Source organism: Heterodontus francisci, chromosome 11 (assembly GCF_036365525.1).
Source record: "Heterodontus francisci isolate sHetFra1 chromosome 11, sHetFra1.hap1, whole genome shotgun sequence".
Taxonomy (NCBI): Eukaryota; Metazoa; Chordata; class Chondrichthyes; order Heterodontiformes; family Heterodontidae; genus Heterodontus; species Heterodontus francisci.
This window is the reverse complement of record NC_090381.1, coordinates 117708684-117725147: the sequence shown is the minus strand read 5'-3', so window position 1 is coordinate 117725147 and position 16464 is coordinate 117708684. Positions and strand designations below refer to the sequence as shown.

The 16464-nt window shown below is 44.9% G+C and overlaps 1 protein-coding gene across 6 annotated transcripts in view; it reads left to right on the top strand.

The window, feature by feature from the left end:
- Positions 1-9157: 9157 nt before the first annotated feature.
- The window catches only part of tp63 (tumor protein p63), a 399995-nt gene continuing 392688 nt past the window's right edge, over positions 9158-16464 (top strand). For 2 of the 6 annotated variants that reach the window (XM_068042838.1, XM_068042833.1), the window contains exon 1: positions 9159-9584. In XM_068042838.1, the coding sequence (XP_067898939.1) occupies positions 9484-9584 (101 nt within the window). In that variant the 5' untranslated portion in view covers positions 9159-9483. Of the gene's footprint in view, positions 9585-16464 lie in introns of all 6 variants that reach the window. The other 4 variants (XM_068042836.1, XM_068042839.1, XM_068042835.1 and 1 more) reach the window with 3 other exon arrangements.

Here is a 16464-nt window from a genome sequence, read left to right as displayed (position 1 = left end):
TCAACAGTGCCATCAAGAGGCACTTACTAAGCAATAACCTGCTCAGTGACGCTCAGTTTGGGTTCCGTCAGGACCGCATTACTTGGTTCAAACATGGACAAAAGAGCTAAACTCAAGAGGTGAGCTGAGTGTGACTGCCCTTGACATCAAGGTAGCATTTGACCGTGTATGGCATCAAGGAGCCCCAGCAAAACTGAGGTCAATGGGAATGAGGGGGAAAACACTCCGCTGGCTGGAGTCATACCTAATGCTAAGGAAGATGGTTGTGGTTGTTGGAGGTCAATCATCTGAGCTCCAGGACATCACTGCAGGAGTTCCTCAGGGTAGTGTCCGAGGCCCAACCATCTTCAGCTGCTTCATCAATGACCTTCCTTCAAGCATAAGGTCAGAAGTGGGGATGTTCGCTGCTGATTGCACAATGTTCAGCACCATTTGTGACTCCTCAGATGCTGAAGCAGTCGGTGCAGAAATGCAGCAAGACCTGGACAATATCCGGGCTTGGGCTGATAAGTGGCAAGTAACATTCGCGCCACACAAGTGCCAGGCAATGACCATCTCCAACAAGAGAGAATCTAACCATCTCCCCTTGACATTCAATGGCATTACCATCGCTGAATCCCCCACTATCAACATCCTAGGGGCTACCATTGACCAGAAACGGAACTGGAGTAGCCATATAAATACCGCAGCTACAAGAGCAGGTCAGAGGCTAGGAATCCTGAGGCGAGTAACTCACCTCCTGACTCCCCAAAGCCTGTCCACCATCTACAAGGCACAAGTCAGGAGTGTGATGGAATACTTTCCACTTGCCTGGATGGGTGCAGCTCCAACAACACTCAAGAAGCTTGACACCATCCAGGACAAAGCAGCCCGCTTGATTGGCACCCCATCTACAAACATTCACTCCCTCCACCACTGACGCACAGTGGCAGCAGTGTGTACCATCTACAAGATGCACTGCAACAATGCACCAAGGCTCCTTAGACAGCACCTTCCAAACCCGTGACCTCTACCAACTAGAAGGACAAGGGCAGCAAATGCATGGGAACATCACCACCTGCAAGTTCCCGTCCAAGTCACACACCATCCAGACTTGGAACTATATCACCGTTCCTTCACTGTCGCTGGGTCAAAATCCTGGAACTCCCTTCCTAACAGCACTGATGGTGTACCTACCTCACATGGACTGCAGCGGTTCAAGAAGGCAGCTCACCACCATCTTCTCAAGGGCAATTAGGGATGGGCAATAAATGCTGGCCTGGCCAGCGAGGCCCACATCCCATGAATGATGGTGGAGGGAGTAAATGTTTGTGGATGGTGTGGCTACACCTTAAATAATTAATTGGCTGTGAAGCAATTTAGAATGTTCTGAGGACACAAAAGGTGCTACAACAATGCAAATCTTTCGTTATAGGCCAGAAAGATCCTAGGTTTGTACTGAGCTGATCGCAGCTAGGCTGGTGGTGAATGGGCTGCAATTCTTCTCTGCATTACTGAGCTAAGCAGCAGAAGGGCGGCACAGTGGCGCAGTGGTTAGCACTGCAGCCTCACAGCTCCAGGGACCCGGGTTCGATTCTGGGCACTGCCTGTGTGGAGTTTGCAAGTTCTCCCTGTGTCTGCGTGGGTTTTCTCCGGGTGCTCCGGTTTCCTCCCACAAGCCAAAAGACTTGCAGGTTGGTAGGTAAATTGGCCATTATAAATTGTCACTAGTGTAGGTAGGTGGTAGGGAAATATAGGGACAGATGGGGATGTTTGGTAGGAATGTAGGATTAGTATAAATGGGTGGTTGATGGTCGGCACAGACTCGGTGGGCCGAAGGGCCTGTTTCAGTGCTGTATCTCTAATCTAATCTAAATCTAAAACCAGTCAGATTGTTATCCTCATTTCTAACCCACGTTGCAAAATGCGTGTATGGTTATTGGATGAGGACGGAATCATGTATTATTGTGATGATCCACATAGATGAATATCCTGCCAAAACGTCCTGCTGAGGCTCACAGATGAAGGATTGTGTATTTGGGTGTGTTACTACCAAGTGAAGAAGGGGTTTCGGGCTCCCCTTTCGCCCCATCTCTGGTTTGAACAGAACAGGCTTTATCATTTTAACACTTACCACCTCAGTGAGCACTTGCTCCTCTAATTATAATTGTAAATGAACCAATCAGACAGGTTTTCTTGAGTTCAAGTAAGAAAGATGTAAGTTTATTAATCTTATCACTCTAAACTGGTTAAAATCACTAAAATATGCGATGCATTCACACTCCCATTCTTAAGAGAGAGACACACACATCCACAAATAGATACAGAGAGGAAAAACAGAGTTGGGAGGTTGGAGTAGAGTCCTTAACAAAAATGTAATTTAAATACGGAAGTGAAGTCCCAGTGTCCTTAGTTGAAATTGAAGTCCTCGCTGGGCCATGTGCACAATTTGGGCTTGTTTCTCTGTTTTCGGAAGGCTGAAAGGCTTTATCCATCCTCCTTGTTGCCATACTTGGTAGGGGGGGATGTTTGGCTCTTTCTTTCAAAGTCAATGGATGTTGACGGTTTTTGACGATTAACATTGACAAAACCATTCTAGGTAATTTCATCAGGGATCGTCCCCATTGTTCTGGCTAGACTGGGTAATCACCTCTGTCTGCAGTCGGCCTCTGGCTTTTCATATGAAAATTCATGTGTGGCCATCTTTAGCTGCTCTGTTCTGCTTTTTAAAAGTTATTTGTAACAATTTCAGCAAGAGTCTCGGGCAAAGTTCCATATGACAAAATTAATATTTTCCATGTAGCGTGTGGGATTTCTGTCACAGGTGAGATACAGGTGGGTCTGTCCCCTGGCAAGACTCCCCACCTTCTGGAATGGAGGGGATATAACCAACGATAACCAGAAGGGCATTATAGCTGACGATGACTCTCTGTTGAGGAATACTGTTTAAGTTGAAATAAAAACAGAAAGTGCTGGAAATACTCAGCAGGTCTAGCAGCAGCTGTGGAGAGAGAAGCAGAGCTAATATTTCAGGTCAGTGACCTTTCATCAGAACTGGCAAAGGTTAGAAATATGATGGGTTTGAAGCAAATAAAGCAGTGGTGGGGGGAAAGAGAGCAAAAAGACAGAGGGCTGGAGAGATCAACTGACAAAGAGGTCATGGGGCAAAGTGAGTGTGCGAATGGTGTGGTCAAAGACAAAGCATTAGTGCAGAGGGAGTGTTAATGACAGAGTAATGAGCAGCCCTAGCCAAAAGGCCAAATGTGAAAAAAAAGTTAGGCAGACACATGGTAAAAAACAAAAAAAGATCGAACAAAATAAAATTTAAAAAGGGCCAGCCGTGCTCTGAAATTATTGAACTCCATGTTCAGTCTGGTAGGCGTGCGTGCCTAATTGGAAAATGAGATGCTGTTCCTCGAGCTTGCATTGATGTTCACTGGAACACTGCAGCAGGCCCAGGGCATGAGAGCGGGGAGGGGAGGGGGGTGGGGGGGGTGTTGAAATGGCAAGCAATCGGAAGCTCAGGGTCATGTTTACCGACTGAGCGGAGGTGTTCTGCAAAGCGGTCACCCAATCTGTGTTTGGTCTCCCCAATGTAGAGGAGACCACGTTGTGAGCAGTGAATACAGTATACGACATTGAAAGAAGTACAAGTAAATCGCTGCTTCACCTGAAAGGAGTGTTTGGGGCCTTGGATAGTGAGGAGAGAGGAGGTAAAGAGGCAGGTATTACACCTCCTGCGATTGTAGGCAAGGTGCCGTGGGAAGGGAAGAGGTGTCGGGGTGATGGAAGAGTGGACCAGGGGTTTGATTGAAGTGAAACAAGCTTTTTTCTAGAAATCAAGAATTTCTGTTCCACTGGACCTCGTCCTCACCAATCTGCTTGCTGCAGATGCATCTATCCCTGACAGTATTGGTAGGAGTGACCACCGCACAGTCCTTGTGGAGACAGTCCCATCTTCACATTGAGGATACCCTTCATTGTGTTGTGTGGCACTACCACTGTGCTAAGTGGGATAGATTTTGAACAGATCTAGCAATGCAAAACTGGGCATCCATGAGGCGCTGTGGGCCATCAGCAGCAGCAGAATTGTACTCAACCACAATCTGTAACCTCGTGGTCCGGCATATCCCCCACTCTACCATTACCATCAAGCCAGGAGACCAACCCTGGTTCAATGAAGAGTGCAGGAGGGCATGCCAGGAGCAGCACCTGGCATACCTCAAAATGAAGTGTCAATCTGGTGAAGCTACAACACAGGACTACTTGTGTGCCATACAGCGTAAGCAGCATGCGATAGACAGAACTAAGCCATCCCATAACCAACGGATCAGATCTAAGCTCTGCAGTCCTGCCACATCCAGTCGTGAATGGTGGTGGACAATTAAACAACTAACTGGAGGAGGTGGTTCCACAAATATCCCCATCCTCGATGATGGGGGAGCCCAGCACATCAGTGCAAAAGACAAGGCTGAAGCATTTGCAATAATCTTCAGCCAGAAGTGCTGAGTTGATGATCCATCTCGGCCTCCTCCTGAAGTCCCCAACATCACAGATGCCAGACTTCAGCCAATTCAATTCACTCCGTGTGATATCAAGAAACAACTGAAGGCACTGGATACTGCAAAAGCTATGGGCCCTGACAATATTCCGGCAATAGTACTGAAGACCTGTGCTCCAGAACTTGCTGCACCCCTAGACAAGCAGTTTTAGACTTAGTTTTCGGAAATGAAGATGGGCAGGTGGAAGGAGTGGCAGTGGGACAGCATTTTGGTGGTAGTGATCATAATTCAGTCAGTTTTAACATAGTTATAGAAAAGGACAGAGATAGAACAGGAGTTAGAGTTCTCAATTGGGGCAAGGCCAATTTTGCGAAACTGAGGAGTGATTTAGTGAAAGTGGACTGGAAACAGCTACTTGAAGGTAAATCAGTGTCAGAACAGTGAGAGGCATTCAAAGGGGAGATTCAGAGTAAACATGTTCCCACAAAGAAAAAGTGTGAGGTGGCCAAATCTAGAGCCCCATGGATGTCAAGGAGCTTACAGGGTAAGATAAGACAGAAAAGGAAAGCTTATGTCCGACACCGAGTAATCAATGCTACAGAAAGCCGAGAGGAGTATAGAAAGTGGAAGGGTGAAATCAAAAAGGAAATTAGGAAAGCAAAGAGAGGGCATCGAAGAATATTGGCAAGCAAAATCAAGGTGAACCCAAAGATGTTTTATCAATACATTAAGAATAAGAGGATAACTAAGGGGAGGGTAGGGCCCATAAAAGACCAAAAAGGTAACCGATGTATAGGAATGGAAGATATTGGTATGGTTCTTAATGAATACTTTGCGTCTGTCTTCACAGAAGAGGGGGACAATGCAGATATTGTAGTTAAGGAAGAGGGGTTTGAAGTATTGGATGTGATAAACATAGGGAGAGAGGAAGTATTAATGGGATTAGCATCCTTGAAAGTTGATAAATCACCAGGGCCAGATGAAACGTACCCTAGGCAGTTAAAAGAAGCAAGAGAGAAAATAGCAGAGGGTCTGACCATCATTTTCCAGTCCTCACTGGATACAGGTGTGGTGCCAGAGGATTGGAGAACTGCTAATGTTGTACCTCTGTTTACAAAGGGAGCGAAGCATAGACCGAATAATTACAGTCCAGTCAGTCTAACCTCAGTAATGGGAAAATTATTGGAATCAATTCTGAGAGACAGGATAATCTGTCACTTAGAAAGGCACAGGTTAATCAAGGATAGTCAGCATGGATTTGTTTTGAAGTAACAAGGAAGATAGATGAGGGTAGTGCAGTTGATGTGGTCTGTATGGATTTTAGCAAGGCTTTTGACAAGGTCCCACATGGCAGACTAGTTGAAAAAATAAAATCCCATGGGATCCAGGGAAATGCAGCAAGGTGGATACAAAATTGGCTCAGTGGCAGGTAGCAAAGGGTAATTGTTGACAGCTGTTTTAGCGACTGGGGGGGTGCTGTTTCCAGTGGTGTTCCGCAGAGATCAGTACTGTGGTGTATGTTAACGATTTGGACGTAAATGTAGGGGTCATGATCAAGAAGATTGCGGACGACACAAAGATTGGCTGTTTGATAAATAGTGAGGAGGATAGCTGTAGGCTGCAGGAAGATATTGATGCTCTAGTCAAATGGGCACAAAAATGACAAATGGAATTCAACTGGGAGAAGTGTGAGATGATGCATTTAGGGAGGTCAAACAAGGCAAAGGAATACACGATTAATGGGAAAATACTGAGAGGTGTAGAGGAAGTGAGGGACCTTGGAGTGAATGTCCACAGATCCCTGAAGGTCAGGTCGATAAGGTGGTTAAGAAGGCATATGGAATCCTTTCCTTTATTAGCTGAGTTATAGAATATAAGAGCAGGAAGGTTATGCTGGAACTGTATAACTCATTAGGCTATAACTTGAGTACTGTGTGCAGTTCTGGTCACCTCATTACAGAAAGGATGTAATTGTACTAGAGAGGGTAGAGAGGAGATTTACGAGGATGTTGCCAGGACTGGAAAAATGCAGCTATGAGGAAAGATTGGATAGGCTGGGGTTGTTCTCCTTGGAAAAGAGAAGGCTGAGGGGAGATCTGATTGAAATGTACAAAATTTTGAGAGGCCTGGATAGAGTGGAGTTGAAGGGTCTATTTACCTTAGCAGAGAGGTCAGTGACGAGGGAGCATAGATTTAAAATGATTGGTAGAAAGATTAGAGCGGAGACGAGGAAAAACTTTTTCACCCCGAGGGAGGTGGGGGTCTGGAACTCACTGCCTGAAAGGGTAGTTGAGGCAGTAAACCTCAACTCATTCAAAAGGAGTCTGGATATGCACCTCAAGTGCCTTAATCTGCAGGGCTACGGACCAAATGCTGGAAGGTGGGATGAGAATATGTGGATCGTTTTTCAGCTGGTACAGACACGATGGGCCAAGTGGCCTCTTTCTGTGCCTTAAACTTTCTATAATTCCATGATTCTAAGCTGTTCGAGCTACAACACTGGCATATACCCGGCAAATTGCCCAGGTTTGTTCTGTACACAAAAAGCAGGACAAATCCAACCCAGCCAATTACCGCCCGATCAGTCTTCTCTCAATTATCAGTAAAGTGATGGATGGTGTCGCAACAGTGCTAACAAGTGGCACTTGCTTAGCAATAACCTGCTCAGTGATGCTCAGTTTGGGTTCTGTCAGGGCCACTCAGCTCCTGACCTCATTACAGCCTTGGTACAAACATGGACAAAAGAGCTGAATTCCAGAGGTGAGGTGAGAGTGACTGCCCTTGACATCAAGGCAGCATTTGACCAAGTATGGCATCAAGGAGCCCTAGCAAAACTGGAGTCAATGGGAATCGGGGAAAACCCTCCGTTGGTTGGAGTCATGCCTAGCGCAAAGGAAGATGGTTGTGGTTGTTGGAGGTCAATCATCTGAGCTGCAGGAGTTCCTCAGGGTCGTGTCCTAGGCCTAACCATCTTCAGTTGCTTCATCAATAACCTTCCTGCAATCATAAGTTCAGAAGTGGGGATGTTCTCTGATGATTGCACAATGTTCAGCACCATTCGTGACTCCTCAGATACTGAAGCAGTCCATGTAGAAATACAGCAAGACCTGGACAATATCCAGGCTTGGGCTGATAAGTGGCAAGTAACATTCGAGCCACACAAGTGCCAGACACTGACCATCTCCAACAAGAGAGAATCTAACCATCTCCCATTGACATTCAGTGCCGTTATGATCGCTGAATCCCCCACTATCAACATCCTGGGGTTACCATTGACTAGCAACTGAACTGGAGTAGCCATATAACTACCTTTGCTACGAGAGCAGGTGAGAGGCTAGGAATCCTGCAGCGAGTAACTCACCTCTGGCCTCCGTAAGCCTGTCCTCCATCTACAAGGCACAAGTCAGGAGTGTGATAGAATACTCTCCACTTGCCTGGATGGGTGCAGCTCCAACAACACTCAAGAAGCTCGACACCATCCAGGACAAAGCAGCCCGCTTGATTGGCTCCCCATCTACAAACATTCACTCCCTCCATCACCGATGCACAGTGACAGCAGTGTGTACCATCTACAAGATGTACTGCAACAATGCTCCCAGGCTCCTTAGACAGCACCTTCCAAACCAGCGACCTCAACCACCTACAAGGACAAGGGTGCCTGGGAACATCACCACCTGCAAGTTCCCCTCCGAGCCACACACCATCCTGACTTGGAACTATATCACCGTTCCTTCACTGTCGCTGGGTAAAAATCCTGGAACTCCCTTCCTAACAGCACTGTGTGTGTACCCACACCATATGGACTGCAGTAGTTCAAGAAGGCAGCTCACCACCACCTTCTCAAGGGCGATTAGGGATGGACAATAAATGCTGGCCTAGCCAGCGACGCCCACATTCCATGAATGAATAAAAAAACATATGTTTTCACTGAGGAAATTTCTGAAAGGCCTTCTACAGCTGTAGCTAGCACTTGTTGCGCGTTCTGTGGTGTTTGGGCTGGAGTTGGTTCAGAGCTCAAGCACCACCTCCCCTCTCCCTTGCTGTCTCTTGAAGTATTCATAGTTTGCAGATGTTGTGATTATCAGCATGGGTGGTAGCGGAGTCGGTTTTAAATAACTCTACTAATCTGGTATGTACTTGGAGATTTTTCCGGATGACAGGATCACCTAAAATTCACTCTGAATTCTGAGCATCTTAGTTTTGGTCATGAACCTGGCATCTTGTTGGCATTGTCAGCTGCTGAAATGCATTGTGGGCAGGTCAGATGTAGGGCTCCCTTTCTGCCGAGGGTGCAGTACCTAAAAGGCAGATTGGATTGCAAACTTGGGCTCGGCTTCTATTTTTGCCCGGGAATCACCTTTAATTTAGCAACTGAATCATCCTGTATCCATTCACGAAAACCACAGACCAGCCGAGGTTTATGGTCTACTGTTTGAGTTTATGAGGACATGAATGTGCAATGGAAGCAGCTTTTCTTGTGTTAACTTAGTACCCTGCCCACGGCACCGCTTTAAACCACAGTGCAGCAGGTTTAGTAATATCAGGGCTTACAGTAAAATTCCCCTAGGCTGTCCTCATACCACATCTGCTAAAGCCTTGATCGGAGACTGCATCAACTAGTGATTGTGAATGGCCAGAATGGGCAGGAAGAACAGTCATCTTGAGCAGACGCAGTAATAATGTGCAAAACACTGTGCAAGCCACAATTAAACCTTTATGTCATGTAAGAGGCAGCCAATGACTGATGGCTCCACAGTTCAATGCGAGAGTTGTGTTTGACTGAACAAATGTTGTCAGCGCTGAGGGTCCTTGTCAGAGACCTTGAAGAGGGATTGGGATGTCCGACTATCAGTCCTTGTCGGTTATGATGTCCTAGTCAGAAGCTGGGCCTGATTGGCCAGGGTGAGTAAGGGTGCAACCCATAAACGTGAGTTTAAAAAAAGTCCAAAGACCCATCTAGTGCTACATTTATCCTGTTGCATCCAACCAACTGTCACAGTTTATGTTTTTACAACAAAAGTTTGAAGAAAGGATTGGCAAGATGAATGTTGAGCCACCTTCATTTCCACTGCTGCAGTATCTCCCAGAGCCCCATTTTCAACGGTGAGTTCATTTTTATAATATCGCTTTACAAAGGCATTAGATCCTTGAAGAGATTGAGTATAAAGTTTGCATTTGTTATGTGCTACTTCAACATGAAATATTTTATTGAAGTTAAATGAAGCCTAAGATTCATTAAAAGAAAATGGTTTTGAGATGTTCCTGATTCTGTCCATGGCTAGCATCAGCTGGGTGTTGTATCTGACATTTTAATCAAGAAGCTTTAGTGAAATAGTGCGATGTCACATCTGTGTACAATTTGTGTGTTTGTTCAATAAACTCTGCTGTTTGTGCATGTGGCTATGTAGCAATACATCGACTTTAAAAGCAAAATACTGCGGATGCTATAAATCTGAAATAAAAACAAAGTGCTTGAAATACTCAGCAGGTCTGGCAGCATCTGAGGAGAGAAGCAGAGTTAACGTTTCAGGTCTGTGACCTTTCATCAGAACTGATGCAATCAATTTGTTCGGCTGATTTTTTTTTTCTGGGTTTTTCTTAAGTTTAGAGGAAAGCAAGTTGTGAATGCTGTAAATCTGAAATAAAAACTGAAAACACTGGAAGTGCTGAGCGAAATGAGATGGGACAGGTTTGTGTTTTGTTTTGGAACCCCTTTCAGAGCACACCCGAAATGTTAACCTGCCTGTCATCTTTCAGATGCTGTGCAATAATGCCATTTTTATTTCTGGTTCTCGTTCAAATTCTTAATTTTTTTAAAATTTTGCAAAGCTGTTTCTTGGGGGTAGTCCACGGTGTTTGTATTGGCTATATGACAGCATTCAATTCGGTTTCTGTATGACAGTTTTAGAAAACATTTTGTATTCACGTCGTCTAGAAAAAGAAAACCTGCTTACTTGATTTGCTAAGGTTTCTCCTCTGTTTTAACTTCAGCCTGTGACTTCCAGTGTTGGACATTATTTTGCAGCTATGAAGGTAGATATCTGGGCCAGTTCACAGCTACCCTGTGCCTCAGCCATTGCCACACTCCATCTGCCAGGGTCTCGACGGTACAAACACCTTACCTTGCCCCCTGACAGAGTATCCCCAGACTGAAGTCTCCACATGCTGCCACTCTCAAATACAGCATGTCACAACACAGTAACCTGCTGTGTTTTTTGACTCTCTAAATCTGATTAATTTTTGGAATAGCTGTTCGAAATGGAGGATCAAAACTAAAAGAATCAAGCTGACGTGACTATAAGTGCAAGGAAAACACTGCATTTGAGCTGAGAAAGGAATGTGAACCAACAGAACCTCTTTTAAAATGAAACACTTGCCAAGAATTAAAATGAATAATTAATGCCCTTTTCTCTGTTTAGCTGTTTTTCTGTCTATTTTTGTTTTTGAAATTATTTTCTTTAACCAAAAAGGATTGAGAACATTAATGGGGGTAATGGGTTAAGTTGGGGGTGTGTGGATGGGTATTGAGGAAGGATTACCAGACATCCAGAGCTGAAACTGAATTCGGATCAGCGTGATACAACACACAAGGAGGCCATTTGGCCCATTCAGCCTGTGCTGGCTCTTTGAAAGAGCGACCCAATTAGTCCCGCTACCCCCTGCCCTTTCCCCATAACCCTGAAAATTTTCTCCCTTCAGGTATTTATCCAATCCCCTTTTGAAATTTGCTATTGAATCTGCTTCCACCGCCCTCAGGCAGTGCGTTCCAGATCACAACAACTTGCTGCATAAAAAAATATTCTCCTCATCTCCCCTCTGGTCCTTTTGCCAGTTACTTTAAATCTGTGTCCTCTGGTTACCGACCCTCCTGTCACTGCTCCTTATTTACTTGATCAAAGTGTTTCACGATTTCTGAGTTTACAGTAGCACCTCGGCAAATGATAATTCACCTCCCTTGCCATTAACTTCCTGAAAACAGCAAGTGCTGATGACATTTTTTAACAATCCGCAAAACTGGACAGAACGGATGAAAGGAAGAAATTAATCCAAAACGCCTCCATTAAATTTTAAGAGGTGTCCTGGTCATAGAGTCATACAGCACAGAAACAGGCCCTTCGGCCCATCGTGTCTGTGCCGGCCATCAAGCACCTAACTATTCTGACCCCTTTTTCCAGCACTTGGCCCGTAGCATTATACGCTATGGCGTTTCAAGTGCTCATCTAAATACTACTTAAATGTTGTGAGGGTTCCTGCCTCTACCACCTCTTCAGGCAGTGCGTGATTGAACCTAACCTCCTTTATTTTATTTATTTATTTAGAGATACAGCACTGAAACAGGCCCTTCGGCCCATCGAGTCTGTGCCGACCATCAACCACCCATTTATACTAATCCTACATTAATCCCATATTCCTATCACATCCCCACCATTCTCCTACCACCTACCTACACTAGGGGCAATTTACAATGGCCAATTTACCTATCAACCTGTAAGTGTTTGGCTGTGGGAGGAAACCAGAGCACCCGGCGAAAACCCATATGGTCACAGGGAGAACTTGCAAACTCTGCACAGGCAGTACCCAGAATCGAACCCGGGTCACTGGAGCTATGAGGCTGCGCTGCTAACCACTGCGCCGCCCCAATTTACCATGGTAGACGACAAATTTAATGGACTAACATACAAGCTGGTCCATAAATCATGTTTTAGAGGTGTTTGTATTTTTTTAAACTGAAGTAAAGTTTATCTAAGCCTGTAACTGAATATATTGCGTATATTAAGTTACTTTGGAAATCACCTAGTTGTGAGTAATGAGTGTGGAATACATAGCAGTAGCTGGGAGAGCACATGACCGGGATCAGTTTCTTCCACAAGTAGTATCAGATGGATACTCTTATCTGGAATACATGTTTTATTATTAGGACAGAATTTGTGTTTTAAAAAATTGTATCAAGTCCATTTAAAACAGAAATAATTTTACTCTTGGGAGTGAGATGGTAGAATCTGATTTGAGATGGGAGAGCAAATTGAGGGGTCCAGAGGTTATTTTGGCAGGTCGATCAGCAGTACTTCTGAAAGCTAGTCACTATGTATTCCACGAGAAAGGCTACAGCTTTACTCAAAAACTTGTTTGTGGTGGGTCAAAGTTATAATGAATAGCTACAGGTTATGGAGATGCCTGGAGTACAGATCAAATGTAACAGATAGAAACTTAGAAAATAGGAGCAGGAGTAGGCCATTCGGCCCTTCGAGCCTGCTCCACCATTCATTATGATCATGGCTGATCATCCAACTCAGTAACCTGTTCCTGCTTTCGCCCCATACCCTTTGATCCCTTTAGACCCAAGAGCTATATCTAATTCCTTCTTGAAAACATACAATGTTTTGGCCTCAACTGCTTTTCGTGGTAGTGAATTCCACAGGCTCACCACTCTCTGGGTGAAGAAATTTCTCCTCATCTCAGTCCTGAAAGGTATCCTGAGACTATGACCCCTGGTTCTGGACTCCCCCACCATCGGGAACATCCTTCCTGCATCTACCCTGTCAAGTCCTGTTAGAATTTTATAGGTTTCTATGAGAACCCCCCTCATTGTTCTGAACTCCAGCGAGTATAATCCTAACAGACTCAATCTCTCCTCATACATCAGTCCCGCCATCCCAGGAATCAGTCTGGTAAACCTTTGCTGCACTCCCTCTATAGCAAGAACATCCTTCCTCAGATAAGGAGACCAAAACTGCACACAATATTCCAGGTGTGGCCTCACCAAGGCCCTGTAGAATTGCAGCAAGACATCCCTGCTCCTGTACTCGAATCCTCTCGCTATGAAGGCCAACATACCATTTGCCTTTTTTACCGCCTGTTACACCTGCATGCTTACCTTCAGCGACTGGTGTACGAGAACACCCAGATCTTGTTGCATACTCCCCTCTCTCAGTTTACAGCCGTTCAGATAATAATCTTCCTTCCTGTTTTTGCTACCAACGTGGATAACCTCACATTTATCTACATTATACTGCATTTGCCATGCATTAGCCCACTCACTCAACTTGTCCAAATCACCCTGAAGCCTCTCTGCATCCTCGTCACAACTCACCCTCCCACCCAGTTTTGTGCTATCTGCAAATTAGGAGATATTACATTTAGTTCCCTCATCTAAATCATTAATAGAAATTGTGAATAGCTGGGGTCCCAGCACCGATCCCTACGGTACCCCACTAGACACTGCTTGCCATTTGGAAAAAGACCCATTTATTCCTACTCTTTGTTTCCTGTCCGCCAACCAATTTTCTGTCCATCGCAACATACTACCCCCAATCCCATGCACTTTAATTTTACACGCTAATCTCTTATGTGGGACTTTGTCGAAAACCTTCTGAAAGTCCAAATAAACCACATCCACTGGCTCCCCCTCATCAACTCTACTAGTTAAATCCTCGAAGAATTCTAGTAGATTTGTCAAGCATGATTTCCCTTTTGTAAATCCATGCTGACTCTGCCCGATTCTACCACTGTTCTCTAAGTGCTCTGCTATAAAATCTTTGATAATGGACTCTAGAATTTTCCCCACTACCGATGTCAGGCTGACTGGTCTATAATTCCCTGCTTTCTCTCTACCTCCCTTTTTAAATAGTGGGGTTACATTAGCTACCCTCCAATCTGTAGGAACTGTTCCAGAGTCAATAGAATCTTGGAAGACGACCACCAATGCATCTACTATTTCTAGGGCCACTTCCTTAAGTACTCTGGGATGCATACCATCAGGCCCTGGGGACTTATCGGCCTTCAATCCCATCAATTTCCCCAACACCATTTCTCTACTAATACTGATTTCCTTCAGTTCCTCTCTCTCACTAAGCCCTGTGTTCCCCAACATTTCTGGTATGATATTTGTGTCCTCCTTTGTGAAGCCAGAACCAAAGTATGCATTTAGTTGGTCAGCCATTTCTTTGTTCCCCATAATAAAGTCACCTGTTTCTGACTGTAAGGGACTTACATTTGTCTTCACCAATCTTTTTCTCTTCACATACCTATAGAAACTTTTACAGTCAGCTTTTGTGTTCCTCGCAAGCTTACTCTCGTACTCTGTTTTCCCCTTCTTAATCAATCCTTTGGTCCTCCTTTGCTGAATTCTAAACTGCTGCCAATCCTCAGGTCTGTTGTTTTTTCTGGCAGATTTATATGCCTCTTCCTTGGATCTAATGCTATCTCTAATTTCCCTTGTAAGCCATGGTTTGGTTACCTTCCCCGTTTTACTTTTGCACCAGACAGGAATAAACAATTGTTGCAGTTTATCCATGCACTCTTTAAATGTTTGCCATTGCCTATCCACCATCTTCCCTTTAAGTAACATTTCCCAATCCATCATAGCCAGCTCGCGCCTCATACCTTCGTAGTTACCTTTACTGAGATTCAGAATCAACTACGTCACTCTCCACCTTGATGAAAAATTGTATCATATTATGGTCGCTCATCCCCAAGGGGTTTCGCACCACAATATTGTCAATTATTCCTTTCTCATTACAAAATACTTAGTCTAGGATGGCCTATTCTCTAGTTGGTTCCTCAACGTATTGGTCCAGAAAACAATATCGTATACACTCCAATTCCTCCTCGACGGTATTGTGACTAATTTGATTTGTCCAATCTATATGCAGATTAAAGTCACCCATGATTACAGATGTTCCTTTATCGCATGCGTCTCTAATTTCCTGTTTAATGCCATTCCCAACATCACCACTACAGTTTGGGGGTCTATATACAACCCCCACTAACGTTTTTTGTCCCTTAGTGTTTCTCAGCTCTACCCATACAGATTCCACATCGTCAGAGCTAATATCTTTCCTCACTGTTGCGTTAATTTCCTCTTTAACCAGCAATGCAACTCCACCACCTTTCGCTTTTTGTCTGTCCTTCCGAAATACTGCATATCCCTAGATGTTCATTTCCCATCCCTGGTCACCTTGCAGCCATGTCTCCGTAATCCCAACTATATCATACCCCTTTACATCTATTTGCGGGATTAATTCATCCAATTTATTGCGAACGCTCTGCGTGTTAAGGCACAAAGCCTTAAGGCTTGTCTTTTTAACATTATTTGTCCTCTTCCCACTATTTTTCATTGTGGCCCTGTTTGATTCTGGCCCTTGATTTCTCTGCCTATCACGTTTCTTATTCCCCTTCCTGTCTTTTGTTCTTGTCTTTGATTCCCCTCTCCTCTGACTCCTTGCAAAGGTCCTCATCCCCCTGCCATTTTAGTTTAAATCCTCCCCAACCACTGCAGAAAATACTCCCCCGAGGACATCAGTCCCGGTCCTACCCAGGTGTAACCCGTCCAGTTTGTACTGGTCCCACCTCCCCCAGAACTGGTCCCAATGCCCCCGGAATCTAAAACCCTCCCCCTCACACCATCTCTTCAGCCACGTATCCATCCGATATATCCTGCTATTTCTACTCTGACTAGCACGTGGCACTGGTAGTAATCCTGAGATGACTACCTTTTGAGGTCCTACTTTTGAACTTACTTCCTAGCTTCCTATATTCTGCTTTTAGGACCTCATCGTTTTTTTTACTATGTTGTTTGTACCAATGTGTACCACGACCACTGGCTGTTCACCCTCCCCTTTCAGAATGTCCTGTAACCGCTCTGAGGCATCCTTGACCCTCGCACCAGGGAGGCAACATACCATCCTGGAGTCTCTTTTGCAGCCACAGAAACGCCTATCTATTCCCCTTACAATTGAATCCCCTATAACTATTGCATTCCCACACTCATTACACAATACCCAGTCTAGGATTTACTCCTCCCCTGTGCAGCAGAGCCAACCGTGGTGCAACGAATTGGACTGTTGCTGCTTTCCCCTGAGAGGCCATTCCCCCCAACAGTATCCAAAGCAGTATATCTGTTTTGCAGGGGAACAGCCACAGGAGATTCCTGGACTGCCTGCCTAGTCCTCTTGCTCTGCCTGGTGGTCACCCATTCCCCTTC